Source organism: Piliocolobus tephrosceles, chromosome 21, assembly GCF_002776525.5.
Source record: "Piliocolobus tephrosceles isolate RC106 chromosome 21, ASM277652v3, whole genome shotgun sequence".
NCBI lineage: Eukaryota > Metazoa > Chordata > Mammalia > Primates > Cercopithecidae > Piliocolobus > Piliocolobus tephrosceles.
In genome coordinates this window covers 39,544,146-39,558,805 of record NC_045454.1, presented here as the reverse complement: position 1 = coordinate 39,558,805, position 14,660 = coordinate 39,544,146, and the positions used below count along the sequence as shown (strand labels likewise).

General features: G+C 44.1%; 1 protein-coding gene across 1 annotated transcript; it reads right to left on the bottom strand.

The window, feature by feature from the left end:
- Positions 1-4,582: 4,582 nt before the first annotated feature.
- Positions 4,583-5,983, bottom strand: LOC111523869 (keratin, type I cytoskeletal 18). The gene has a single exon (XM_023188770.2). It carries the CDS (start codon positions 5,941-5,943, stop codon positions 4,651-4,653), a length of 1,293 nt encoding a protein of 430 aa, XP_023044538.1. The 5' UTR covers positions 5,944-5,983; the 3' UTR covers positions 4,583-4,650.
- Between the last annotated feature and the right edge of the window lie 8,677 nt (positions 5,984-14,660).

Here is a 14,660-nt window from a genome sequence, read left to right as displayed (position 1 = left end):
AATAAATAAATAAATAAATAAATAAATAAATAAATAAATAAATAAATAAATAAAGTTCAGAACAAGTACAACTACCTATGGCTATGAATAAATTGCAGAGTATTCGTCCAATGGAATACTACACAGCAACAAAAAAGAACAAACTACTGGTCAGGCACAATGGCTCATGCCTGTAATCCCAGCACTTTGGGAAGCCAAAGTGGGTGGATCACTTGAGGTCAGGAGTTTGAGACCAGCCTGGCCAACATGGTGAAACCCTGTCTCTACTAAAAATACAAAAATTAGCCGGTGTGGTGTTGGGCACCTGTAATCCCAGCTGAGACAGGAGAAGCACTTGAACCCGGGAGGCGGAGGTTGCAGTGAGCCAAGATGACACCATTGCACTCCAGCCTGGGTGACAGAGGGAGATTTCATCAAAAAAAAAAAAAAAGCAAAGAACAAACTATTATTTCACTCAATGACTAGGACAGATCTCAGAAACATTCTATTGAGTAAAAGAAGCCAGATACAAAAGGGTGCATGTGGTATGATTCCATTTATAAGAAGTTCAAAATCAGGCAAAACCAATCCACAGTGACAGATAATCAGAGTGGCAGTTGTCTCGGGTGGGGTAGTGGCCTGGGAAGGGATGTTAAAGATGATGGAAAAGTTCGTTCTCTTGAACTAATGGTGGTTACGCAGGTGTCTACACATGTAAAAATGTATTGCGCCATACACTTAAAATTTGTAAACTTTGCTGTGTGATAGTCCCATCACAGAAGAAAAAAAAAAAGGAAGGAAAGGCAGAAAGGAAAGTGAGGGAGTTGAGGAAAAGGAAGGAAGGAAGGGAGGAAGGGAGGGAGGGAGGGAAGGAAAAGAAAAAGGAAAGACAGAAAAAGAAGAAAGGAAGAGAAGGAAAGAAAGAAAAAGTAAGGGAGGAGGGTGGGAGGGAGAAAAGGAGGGGAGAAAGGGAAGAAAAAGAAAGAGAGAAAAAGAAAGAAACAAGGAAGGAAGGAAACAGGTGAAAGGAGGGAAGGAAGGGAGGAAGAAAGAAAAAAATGAACAAAGCAAGGAAAGAAGGAACAGGGGCAGGAAAAAGTTAATGGTGGTGCAGTAGTTTCAATTTTACATAGTTGAGGTCAAGAAGGTGACTGTGAGCAGAGACCTCAAGGAGGTGAGGCAGAAATTAGTCACAATAATAAGAAAAAAAATGTAAGAAAGAGATGTTAACAGTTAGGTATTAACAACTGTGTGTGGACTCATTGATAAAATATCTTTGAGCCCCTGATCCATGCTAAGGATGCATTAGAGATTAGAGGCAAAACTGGACATAGTCTTTATCTTTTTTTTTTTTTTTTTTTTTTTGAGACAGCGTCTTGCTTTGCCCAGACGGGAGTACAGTGGCACTATCTCAGCTCAGTGCAACCTCCGCCTCCTGGGTTCAAGCGATCCTCATGCCTTAGCCTCCCAAGTAGCTGGGACTACAGCCGTGTACCATCATGCCTGGCTAATTTTTGTATTTTTTGTAGAGACAGGGTTTCACCATGTTGGCTAGGCTGGTCTCAAACTCCTAACCTCAGGTAATCCACCTGCCTCGGCCTCCCAATGTTCTGGGACTACAGGCATGCACCACCACACCTGGCTAAGTTTTGTAGAGACAGGGGTCTCACTATGTTGCCCAGGTGGGTCTCAAACTCCTAAGCTCAAGCAGTCTGCCGGCCTCGGCCTCCCAAAGTGCTGGGATTACAGGCATGAGCCACCATGAGCGGCCAGTCCTTATCTTTATACTAACTAAATGAGAAAATCAATAAAAGCAAATTAGAATGTTGATGAGGATAATGAAAGAAAGCCATATGATGCTAGAAAAATATATACTTAGAGGTACTGGGGAGAGAGACAGCTACATAAAGAGAGGTAGAGGGATATAGAGAAAGAAAAAGAAACAAAGAGATGGAGAGAGAGGGAAAGAGAGCATGTGGGCAGGAGGGGACACAAACAAGGAGAGACAGAGACAGAGAGAGATGTCAATGAGGTGGATTATATTTGGGACTCTCTGAATTCTCTTTTCCACAGCTGAATAACAACAGTAATAGTCTAGTAATTAGTATACAACTGCTCAACCTCTCTCTCTTGCCTGGGGCTGGCAAGAAAAATAACCAATCGTACTGAAGAAAGGGCCAAGGACTCAGGGAGACATTGAAAGAAAAACCAACCTAGAAATCATACATTGGAGAAAAACAGAGTCTAAAGGTTGTGGCAAAGCAAAGGGACCCTGAGGTGAGGAGGGAAAGTGGATATGCTTTTTCTTAAAAAAAAAAAAAAAAAAAAAGATATTTCTAAAGGAGGTTCTGATGTTAAATGGGATCTTGGCAGAATGAAATAACAAAGCTCTTTACTCTAAAGCCCTATCCATCTTCCCAGAGAATGTTCCTGACCCTTCGGCACCAAAAGCAAACCCTTTGTACCTGTGCTTTTCCCTCCAATTTTGGTAAATCATGGAGATAGGTGTTTGTTTATCCCATCACCCTCTCTGACTGGTACCATTTGTAGCAGAGATAATGTTACAGATCTGGCAAATCCCATTTTCTTTTCCTCCCAGGGATACGTACCGCAAAGGGATATGTTCCAGCTCTCACTGAAGTTAGTTGGGCCCTGGGACTACATTCTGGCTAATGGTATTTAGGTAGAAGTGATGTGAACCACTTCTAAGCCTAACTCATACAAAATGTGCAGCATAATTATCTGTGTACAAATTCAGAAGCAATTGGGGGAATGCAGAGGCCCTTCCTAGACGATGGCAAAGCCACAAGATGGAAGGACCCTGGATCCCTGCGTCACTGCCTGGAGAAAAGTCTCCCAGGAAGTACAACCACTATGGAGAACAGTTCGGAGTTTCCTCAAAAAAACTAAAAATAGAACCACCATATGATCCAGCAATCCCACCGCCGGGTATATAACCAAAAGAAAGGAAATAGTATATTGAAGAGATATCTGCACTCCCATGTTTATTGCAGCACTATTCACAATAGCCAAAATTTGGAAACAACCCAAGTATCCATCAACAGATGAATAGATTAAGAAAATGTGGTACATATACACAGTGGAGTACTGCTCAGCTCTAAAAAAGAATGAGATCCTGTCATTTGCAACAACGTGGATGGAACTGGAAGTCATTGTGTTAAGGAAAATAAGCCAGGGACAGAAAGACAAACTTAGCATGTTCTCACTTATTTGTGGGAGTTAAAAATTAAAACAATTGCACTCATGGAGATAGAGAGTAGAATGATGGTTACCAGAAGCTAAGAAGGGTAGTGGAGGCGGGTGGAGGGGAGGGGGAATGGTTAATAAGTACACAAAAATAGAAAGAATGAATAAGATGTAGTATTTGATAGTACAACAGGGTGACTATAGTCAATGATAATTGTATATTTAAAAATAAGTAAAAGAGCATAATTGGATTGTTTGTAACACAAAGGATAAGTGCTTGAGGTGATAGATACCTCGTTTTTCAATATGTAATTATTACACATTGCATGCCTATATCAAAATATCCCATATACGCTATAAATACATATATATAGATACACACACACACACTATGTACCTATAAAAATACAAAAAAAAAGAAAAAAGCCTACTAGGAGAAATCATCCACCTTGGACAGTTGAGTGAACAAAAAGGACACTTTCACCATGTTTAACCTCTGAGAATTCAGGGTTTATTTGTTATAGCAGCTAATATTCCTTATCCTATCTGATACACCATCCATCTCGGACAGTTGAGTAAGCAAGAAGGAAGTGCTCACTGTGTTCAGTCACTGAGAGTTCAGGGCTTAGCTGTCACATCAGCTAACATTCCTTATCCTGTATAATATACCCTTTCCATAACAGTGTGTGTAGATTCAGGTTTTGAGAAGAGTTCACATTCCCTCCAATTCTGCTTCTAAACATTTATTTCCCTGCTTTTGAGAAAGAATTCATACTCCTTCAAGCCTCAGAACACCCATCTAGCATCTTCACCACCTCCCAGGCATCCCCATCTCTGCCATTGTCCTCTCTAAGCTGTTTCTTGCCTCTGTCTCTTTGCCTTTGCACTCATCTCCACCTGGAATGCCAAAGCAGCACTGCAGACAATGTGTGTTTCAACCAGAATGGACAGAGATGCTGTTTGCTGCTGCAGGACAGATTTAAAACTCTTTGGAAGCCTCATACCCATGACTTTGGCCTTGGAGATACTGCTCTCCAGCCACTAGGCAAACCAAGCACACAAGCTGTTAAAACAACCCAGTTACTGAGGCAGAGAGCTGAGAATTACTTTTGACTCCTCCTTCATCCCACTATCCTATCAGTCACTAAGATGTATTGATGCTACATCCAGATACCTCTCAAATCCATCCATTTTCATCACCATTGCTTCCATCAAATTCCAGGCCACCATCATTTCTTAGGATACATTCCAATTCTGTTAATGTGGCCCAGAGGTCCTGTGTGATCTGGCCCCTGCCCCAACCCCAGCCTCTTCCCTCTCAGACTCTACATTCTAACTGACTTGGACTCCTTTCAATTCTTTTTTTTTTTTTTTTTTTTTTTTTTTTTTTTTTTTTTTTTTTTTTTGAACTCTGAACTTTTTATTGGCCTCCTGCTCCCCAAAGGGTACCCTGCTTCTGCTGGCTTAATGCCTCAGAACTTTGGTGTCGTTGGTCTCAGACACCACTTTGCCATCCACTATCCGGCGGGTGGTGGTCTTTTGGATGGTTTGCATGGAGTTGCTGCTGTCCAAGGCATCACCAAGATTGAATTCCTCGCCGTCTTCCAGCAGGCGGCGGTAGGTGGCAATCTCAGCTTCCAGCTTGACCTTGATGTTCAGCAGGGCCTCATACTCCTGGGCCTGTCGCTGTCCCTCTGCCCGGGTCTGTGCCAGCTCTGACTCCAGGTGCAGCAGGATCCCATTGAGCTGCTCCATCTGTAGGGCGTAGCGGGCCTCCACCTCTCTCAGGCTGTTCTCCAAGCTGGCCTTCAGATTTCTCATGGAGTCCAGGTCGATCTCCAAGGACTGGACTGTACGTCTCAGCTCTGTGAGCGTCGTCTCAGCAGCTCCAACCTCGGCGGACTGTGTGGTGACCACTGTGGTGCTCTCCTCAATCTGCTGAGACCAGTACTTGTCTAACTCCTCTCGGTTCTTCCGAGCCAGCTCGTCATATTGGGCCCGGATGTCTGCCATGATCTTGGCGAGGTCCTGAGATTTGGGGGCATCTACCTCCACGGTCAACCCAGAGCTGGCAATCTGGGCTTGTAGGCCTTTTACTTCCTCTTCGTGGTTCTTCTTCATGAAGAGCAGCTCCTCCTTGAGAGCCTCGATCTCTGTCTCCAGCTGCAGTCGAGTGACATTGGTGTCATCAATGACCTTGCGGAGCCCATGGATGTCATTCTCCACAGACTGGCGCATGGCCAGCTCTGTCTCATACTTGACTCTAAAGTCATCAGCAGCAAGACGGGCATTGTCAATCTGCAGAACGATGCGGGCATTGTCCACAGTATTTGCGAAGATCTGAGCCCTCAGGTCCTCGATGATCTTGAAGTAATGGCTCCAGTCTCTGACCTGGGGTCCCTTCTTCTCCAAGTGCTCCCGGATTTTGCTCTCCAGCCTCCGGTTCTCGGTCTCCAGGCTCCTCACTCTGTCCAGGTAAGAGGCCAGGCGGTCGTTCAGGCTTTGCATGGTCTCCTTCTCGTTCTGGATGCCTCCCATTCCTGCCAGACCCCCGGCCATCCCTGAGGCCAGGCCCCCGGACCCCATGCCGCCCCGGAAGCTGGTGGAGCGGGACACGGAGATCCGGGAACCAGAGCCCCCGGCGCCTGCATAGACACTGGCCGCGCTGCTGACCGGCCGGGCGCCGTAGCTGGGCGCCTGGACAGAGCCCAGGGACCGGTAGTTGGTAGAGAAGGTGGAGCGAGTGGTGAAGCTCATGCTGTATGGGAGGAAGGAGAGACGACAGGACTCACGCTTTGCCGACCTCCTTTCAATTCTTTAAATGTACCATATTCTTTTCCTGCCTTTGGACCTTTGAGATACCGCTCCCATAGCCAAAAGCACTCCTCTTCTTCTTCCCCAGCTAAACTTCTACTCGTTCTCTAGGTTTCAGCTTAAATGCTACTTTATCCAAGAAGCCTTCTTTAAGTTTGTTAAATGACATTCGACTCTGCAATTATAAACCATGTCCTACATTTAGAGCACTCCATTTACCTGCCAGACTGGTAAGCTGGCCAGTAGGGACAACATCTGCATTGTTCATTATTGTGATTTCAGGGTCAAGCATGGGGCATGACATATAGTAGGTGCTTACTAAAATATTGTTGAATAAATTTTAAAAATGGATAGATGGACAGATGATTTGATGGATGGATGGATGGATGATTTGATAGATGGGTGGATGAATGAGTGAATTAATGATTTAATGGATGGATGAATGGATGACTGGGATAGATAATTTGATGAATGGATGGATGGGTTAATGAGTGAATGGATGAATGAATGGATGGATAAATGAGTGAATGATTGATGGAAGGATGAATGGAAGAACAGATGGCTGAATAAATTTCTCCTTCAAGATGCTGAGTGTGAATCTGTGACTCCAAAGGAAAACCAAAGATAACTGTCATCTGGACGACCCTAAAACCAGAAGTTCCATGAGATCACATTCTTGCTCATCCTTGCTTTTGTAGACCTTGAATTCTCTTTGGGAGTGAGTAGATAATGGCAAGGAAGCAAAGACAATGGAAAACATACAAATAAACCAGGTGGCACCAGAAGATGACACACACCACATGCTCTAAAGGGGCTGCATTTGATCCCAGACCCCAGGCACTTAAAATTAAAATTAAACAAGTGAGAATGCCAATTCCATGCCAAAAATCAAGCCAAACGATCCTCAGAATGTGTTAACTGGCAATGATAGCTGGGATTTAAAAATACACCCGTCAACCTATTTTGCATGTCCTGCCTTTTGCTTCAGTAATCACTTTCCCCAGGTCCCGAGAAAATACAAATGGTCCTTAAACAGATGACAAGGGGCCCATTTTCACTCATAATAAGAGAAGACCAATTAAAATTGTATTGAGATGCCATTTTTCACCTACCTTATGGGCAAAAGCATGATAACACACGCTGTAGGCAGGGCTGAGGGGCACCAGTCACATCTATTGCTGATGGGAGTGGAAACCGGTACAATCTCCATGGAGAGTCATTTGGCAAAATTCACCAAGATTACCCATGTCTTTACCCTTTGACCCAGCAATTCAGTTTCTCCAAATTTATCCCATTGTCTATGATACGTTGATATATTTTTATCTATTTTTTAAAATTCATTTCTGAGGCAGTCTTGCTTTGTCGCCCAGGCTGGAGTGCAGTGGCACGATCATGGCTCACTGCAGCCTTGAATCCCTGGGCTCAATGTGATCTGCCCACCTTAGCCTCCTGAGGAGCTAGGACTACAGGTGCCCAAAGGCACCTAAAGGCGCCTGGCAGCTAATTTAAAAAGAATTTTTTTTACAGACAGAGTCTTGCTATTACTCAGCCTCCCGAGTAGCTGGGATCGTGGGCATGAGCCATCACACCCAGCAACTGACATGTTTTTAAAAAGTGACATATGCATGGCCCATACCTGTGATTTCAGCACTTTGGGAGGCTGAGGCGGGAGGATTGCTTGAGACCCGGAGTTTGAGACCAGCTTGGGCAACATAGCAAGACCCCATCTCTACGAAAAACAAATTTTGTGTTGGTAGCCCCAGCTACTTGGGAGGCTGAGGCAGGAGGATCACCTGAGTCCAGGAGGCCACGGTTTTAGAAGCTCTGATTGCATCACTGCACTCCCGCCTAGGTGACAGAGTGAGATCCTGTCTCAAAAGGAAAGGAAAGGAGAGGAGAGGAGAGAGGAGGGGAGGGGAGGGGAGGGGAGGAGGACATATGTATAATGTTACCCATTATTAGACTGTATGTAATGGCAGGATATTGCAAACAACCCGTAAATCTATCAATAGAGGCTGGTTTAATAAATTATGGAGCACTACATAAAAAATAATCATAGCCTAGACACATCACTTACTTCATTCATGCCTAGCATGATTCTAAATGTGTTATATGTAATAATTCATAATAACCATAGCAGGTGCACTCTAACCACTTTTCTATGTTAAAGGTGAAGAAACTGAAGCCCAGAGAGGATCAGTGACTTGCCCAAGATCACACAGCCTGAAAGCAGCAAATCAGGTCAGTGAGGGGAGCTGGTCGCTTGAGGGGCTGGAAGGAGGCACAACGATGTAGCTATAAAAGGAAGAAGCCCAAGAGAGCTGTTTGGGCCAGGCACGGTGACTCATACCTGTAATCTCAGCACTTTGGGAGGCCAAGGCGGGCAAATTGCTTGAGGTCAGGAGTTCGAGACCAGCCTGAACAACATGGTGAAAGTTTGTCTCTACCAAAATTGCAAAAATTAGCTGGGGGATGGGTGGTGGTATGCGCCTGTAGTCCCAGCTACTCGGGAGGCTGAGGCAGGAGGATCTCTTGAACTCAGGAAGTGGAGGTTGCAGTGAGCCGAGACGGCACCACTGCACTCCAGCCTGGGCGACAGAGGGAGACTCTGTCTCCAAAAAAGAAAAAAAAAACAACTGTTTGATGCACAGGGATGATAAATGACAGTGGGCAGGGCCACGGGATGCTGTAGGGTCACCTTCTGCTCACACCCAGGTTCCCAGGAAGATACTGGTGGGTGGGATGGAAGAGGGCGCCTCAGTTTCTCTGTCTCCCTCAGCTGTCTCTGCACTCTCAACCACACAGTTGTAATACTGCCTCTCTGAAAATAAGGAAGCTTCTGCCAAACTAATCTGGAAAGATCTCCAAGAACATATTGTTAGGTGAAAAAAAGCAAGACGCTGAACTGCATGTAGAGTATACGCTCCCTTATGTAAGAAGAGAGGGGAAAGTAAAATAAATATTTTACATTTGCACACATTTCATGTGTTTGCATGAAGTAACTCTGGGAAGACATACAAGAAAGCAAAAAATGTTTCAGGGAAAGGAGATGAAAGTGGGGAGGGGGATGGGGCAGACTGGGGAATGGTAGGAGATGTAAACGGATTAACTATTGAAACATTAGCATTTAATTTTGAAATTGCCAGAGAAGCTTATGGGTACTTGAGAAAAGCATCACTCATCTTTTTTTTTTTTTTTTTTTTTCCTCACTCTCGTCACCTTGGCTGGAGTGCAGTGGCATGATCTCGGCTCACTGCAACCTTCATCTCCCAGGTTCAAGCAATTCTCCTCCTGCCTCAGCCTCTCAAGTAGCTGGAACTACAGGTGCATGCCACCACGCCCAGCTAATTTGTGTACTTTCAGTAGAGACGGGGTTTCACCATGTTGGCCAGGCTGGTCTCAAACTCCTAACTTCAAATTATCCACCTGCCTTGGCCTCCCAAAGTGCTGGGATTACAGGTGTGAGCCACCACATCCAGCCTCTCATCTAATTATTGACATGGCACGTGCCTTGCAGTTTTCTTGAGTCCCCACCACTCCCTATTGTCTGCCTGATGTTGAATTCTCATCTCATCTAAAGCTGAGTTACTCTCCGCTCCAGCTCCTTATGGCTACCCCTGAATGTGGGTCCAAAATGGCTAGCTTCTCTTATTTTTCAAGAGGAGTGGAAAACCATATTTTTATAAGAAACCTTCCAGATTTTAAATGTTGGCAAGGAATTAATTTTTTAGAAAATGAGAATTTATATGGCCTGTATACGACCTCTGATCCAGATGAATCCAGAATCTGTGTGTCCTCAGGAAATCCCCTGGAGGTTGTTTGGCTTGACTGAGTGGCAGAGTCTGTAGCACTCTAAGGACCTGTAGGGCAACTGTTCCATATACTGTTTGAAAACAGAGAAGTCAAGAACCAATAAAAAAAGGCTGGGGAGGGGCCTCCATGTATGGTTGCTCAAGGCGTGCACTGCGCAAGTGCCACAGGAGAGAGAGGAGTGCTGAAATACAACCCACTGATGGAGACCTTCACGATGGATGGATCAAGCTGGTGACATCTGAACCCTTGTCAAATTCAACATCACTAAAGGAGAGGCAGCCAGACGTGATGTGCCATCCAATGAAGCAAGACGTATCGGTCATCATCAAAGAATTATCCTTGCAAAAACAACCAAGCATAAAACAAAAACATTGAAACTGAATCGGATTCATCCTCTAGATCAGGGATCATCAAACTATGGCCCCCTGGTCAAATCCAGCCTACTGCCCGTAAATAAAGTTTCACTGGGACACAGCGACACTCATTTATTTAAGTATTGTCCGTGGCTTGCTTTCACACTGCAAAGGCAGAGTTGAAACCGTATGAACTGCAATACCTAGAAGATGTATTATCCAGATTTTTACAGAGAAGTTCACCAACCCCAGGTCTGGATCTAGCCCCCCGTTCACAGGAAATACAGGGGAGAGAGGAGCACGCTAAACCAACACCATAAGGCATGCAATCAGCAGAATCCCAAGTGTGGAACAGCCTCCAAGACAAATGATCCAGTTTCTTCCATAAATAAGTAGCAAGCAAACAAACGAAGGATGCAAAACTGTTCAAGATTCCAAGAGTCTTATAAGATACATCAGCCAATCAGGGAAACGGGGAAATGACTGGCTGTTCAGTGAGTCTTAAGGAAATACAGCCATTTTGGGTAGATGTGAAAATGACATAGTGCTAAATGCAATATAATATTTGGGTTTGGATCATGGAACAGCAAAAACGGCATTAATGAAAAAAAGGGTAAAATCTGAATAGAGTCTGTGATGTAGTAAACGGTGACAAATCATAGTAAGGTAAGATGGTAACAATAGGAGGGGCTAGATGAGTTGTATGTGGAAACTCTCTATTATCTTGGTAATTTTTCTATAAATCTAAAATTATTCCAAAATATAAAGTTTGTTTTAAGACAATAGTATTGTGATTGTAGTTTTGTTTTGTCTTTGTTGTTTGAGACAGGATCTTGCCCTGTCACCAGGTTGGAATGCAGTGGCACGATCATAGCTTACTGCAGCTTCCAACTACTGGCCTCAAGCAATCATCTTGCTTCAGCTTCCTGAGTAGCTAGGATTACAGGTGCACACCACCACTCCTGGTAAATTAAAAAAATAATAATGACTGTGGAGATGGGATCTTCCTATGTTTTTCCTAGGCTGGTTTCAAACTCCTGGCCTCAAGTGATCCACCCACCTCAGCTTCCCAAAGCACGAAGATTACAGGATAATCCACTGTACCTGGCTAGACTGTACTTTATGATAGACAGTGTCTCTTACAGTCTACTAGATTAGACTCTAATCATCTGTAACCTTAACAGATACATTTTTGAACTCACCCAAAAATGGAGAGAAACGTAAAGACAACCTTCAGGAATCTATTTCCTGACTTCAAAAACTATCATTATTTGGCAAATCTGGTTTCTTTATGCTCTCACCTATTATCTGCACTTTGTTGGATTATTTATCTAGTCATAATAAAAAGTGGTTTTGAAAATTGTTTTAAATTAGGCCTACGTGCATTTAAACATGCTCCCAAGGATGGGCTGTGGCTGCCTGGAAGAAGAGGCACCTTTATCTCACCAGAAGGCAATTTCCACCAACCAGGCAAAGTGTCCTGGCTTGTAGATAACCTCTGCATGTCCACCACGGTGCCGGGTGCTGGCACCCCTCTTTGTGGAATGATGGGATGACAGGGGTGCCTCACCCTTGGAGCTCCTATGTTTACCCCCAACCTAACTCAACCAACTTCATGTGACATTGTAGAATCTGCCTCAAGTCCTGTTGCATGGCTGGCTGTGATCACAAAGGGACCCAACTTTCCAACACACCTTAATTTGGGTAATAAACAGCCTGCAAAAAAAATTACTGGAGACATCTGCAAAGAATTCTTATCTGTCACAAAGGTCATGGGAAACTACCCTTTTCAACCATTCCACTGGGTATAAACAGGAAAACAGGTAGCTTCAACTGCAGTGGCAGCTATCTTAAGATTTTGGCTCCTTGAGAGGTGAAAATCGTGCTGGATCAACCCCATCCTGAAGCCCACACCACCACTGGACTTACAGTCATGAAAACCAGTGCCTTCCCTTGCTGTTTAATCTGCTTCAGTTTGCTGTGACTTGCAGCCCAACACCCTTTCCTGGTGGGACGACATGAAACTGTATCAGTTCAAGCAAATCTGTATAGATTTGCCAAGTGGCCCATGAGCCCAACGATGCATTTGAGATGGTCGAACCGACAGTCCCAGTTTAGGTCCTGCTGGGAGCCCTAGTCCAAATACAGGTTTTGAAAAGCATTAATAACCAGGTCTAAACAGATTCAAAGCCCTTTTCACAACCCCTATTCAATTAAGCAGCCAGTCACTTGTCAAATACTTCTGTAACCCTTTCCCTCCTTTCTGCCCCTGTGACCCCTCAATTCCGACCTCCATCATCATTTGCTTGGACTGTAGCAGTATCTTCCCTCCTGGTTCTCCTCCTCTAGCATCATTTTTCCGCAACCATCCCTTACACTGGTCCCAGATGGCCTTTTCTGACTTACACATCTGATCAAAGAGATGGTAAAACTTTTTTTGTTTTTTTAAAGAGATGGGGTCTTTATTTTTTGCCCAGGCTGAGTACAGTGGCATAATCATAGCTCACTATAGCCTCCAACTCCTGATCTCAAGTGATCCTCCTATCACAGCCTCCTGAGTAATAGGATTACAGGTGAGTGTCATCTCAGGCACCTAATTTTTATTTTTTAAATTTTTTTTGTAGAGATGAGGTCTTGCTATGTTGCCTAGGCTGGTCTCGAATTCCTGGCCTCAAGCGATTCTCCTGCCTTGGCCTCCCAAAGTGCTGGGATCACGGACATGAGCCACCACACTGGCAAAACTCTTTTTAAGTGCACAGTTTAGTAGATTAAGTGAAGTCATGTGGTTGTAGAACCATCAGCATCATCAATCTGCAAAACTTTCTCATCTTCCCAAACTGCAACTCCATCACCATTAAACTGTAACTCCTGGTTCCCTCTTCCCTACCTGCTGGCACCCCCATTCTACTTTCTGTCTCTATGAATTTGACCACTCTAGGGACCTTATATAAGTGGAATTATATAGTATTTGTCCTTTTGGGTCAGGTTTATTTCACTGAGCATAATGTCCTCTGGGTTCATCCATGTTATGTCATGCATCAGAATTCCCTCATTGAGAATCTCATTGTTTATGAATTTTTACGGAAGCTTCATTTTGTAGGCATGATTCATTAAATCACTGACCATTGATGATCAAAGAGATGAGAGAGCTCAATCTCCAGCTTCTCTCCATTCCCTGGAGGCTGAAGAGTAGGATTGAAAATCTCAACCCTGGCCGGGCACGGTGGCTCACACCCATAATCCCAGCATTTTGGGAGGCCAAGGTGGGTGGATCACTTGAGGTCAGGAGTTCGAGACCAGCGTGATCAACATGGTGAAACCCCGTCTCTACTAAAAATAAAAAATTAGCCGAGCGTGATGGTGCATGACTGTAATCTCAGCTACTTGGAAGGCTGACGGAGGAGAATTGCTTGAACCCGGGAGGCGGAAGTTGCAGTGAGCCAAGATTGCACCACTGCATTCCAGTCTGGGCAATAAGAGCGAAAGTCCATCTCAAAAAAAAAAAAAAAGAAAGAAAGAAAATCTCAACCCTTTAATCATATCTTGGTTTTTCTGGTGACCAGGCCCCATCCTGAAACCATCTAGGCACCCCTGAACCAATCATTAGCATACCCAAGACACTCTTACCATTCAGGAGAGTCTAAGGGTATGAGAAGCTTTTGTGTTAGGAACCCTAGACTAAGACTGAACATAACAAAAGATGCTCCTATCATCTTTATTATTCAGGAAATTACAAGAGTTTTAAGAGCGCTGTACCAGGAATCAGGGATGAAGATCAAAAATGTCTTTCTTATTATATCATAATAACACCAGAGGACACTATTTAACCTACTGAAGTAATACAAGCAGTAAAGTAGCTGTGAAAAACTGAAATGGTGCCTGGAATCAACAAAGTGTGGGACACAACCAGACAAGAAATCATTTGACCCCTAACTCTGTCACCTACTGTGTGTCCTATAAGAGCTGGCTTCACCTTGAGCATGTCACAGGAACTGGGGACAGAGACCAAATATTTTTTATTATACCGCAGGTTGATGATCTCATTCCAGCCCCTGAATGGGCCATTTCTGAAACTGGACATTACTTTAGCCCCTGGATACAGCCATTCCTGAAACCTAACAGTAGTTCACCCCCTGGATACAACCATTCCTGAAAGCTGACCTTATTTCAGCCCCCTGTTACAGCCATTCCTGAAAACTGACATTATTTCAGCCCCTGGATACAATCATTCCTGAAAGTTGACATTTATCCAGCCCCTGGATACAACCATTTCTGAAAGCTGAAAAAAGATCAGCTACCTTATTTCAGGCCCTGGATATAGCCATTCCTGAAACCTGACATTATTTTAGCACCTGGATACAGCTGTTCCTGAAACATAATGATCTTATTTCAGCCACTAGATACAGCCATTCCTGAAGCCTACATTTAAATGACTTGAGTCAATAAATTCCCCTTACCCCAGTTTTTAATCTAAGTCTGTTTGCATTGTGTTTC

Excerpts from the sequence above, each read along its gene's own strand:
- LOC111523869 (XM_023188770.2), bottom strand. The coding sequence starts at position 5,943 with ATGAGCTTCACCACTCGCTCCACCTTCTCTACCAACTACCGGTCCCTG.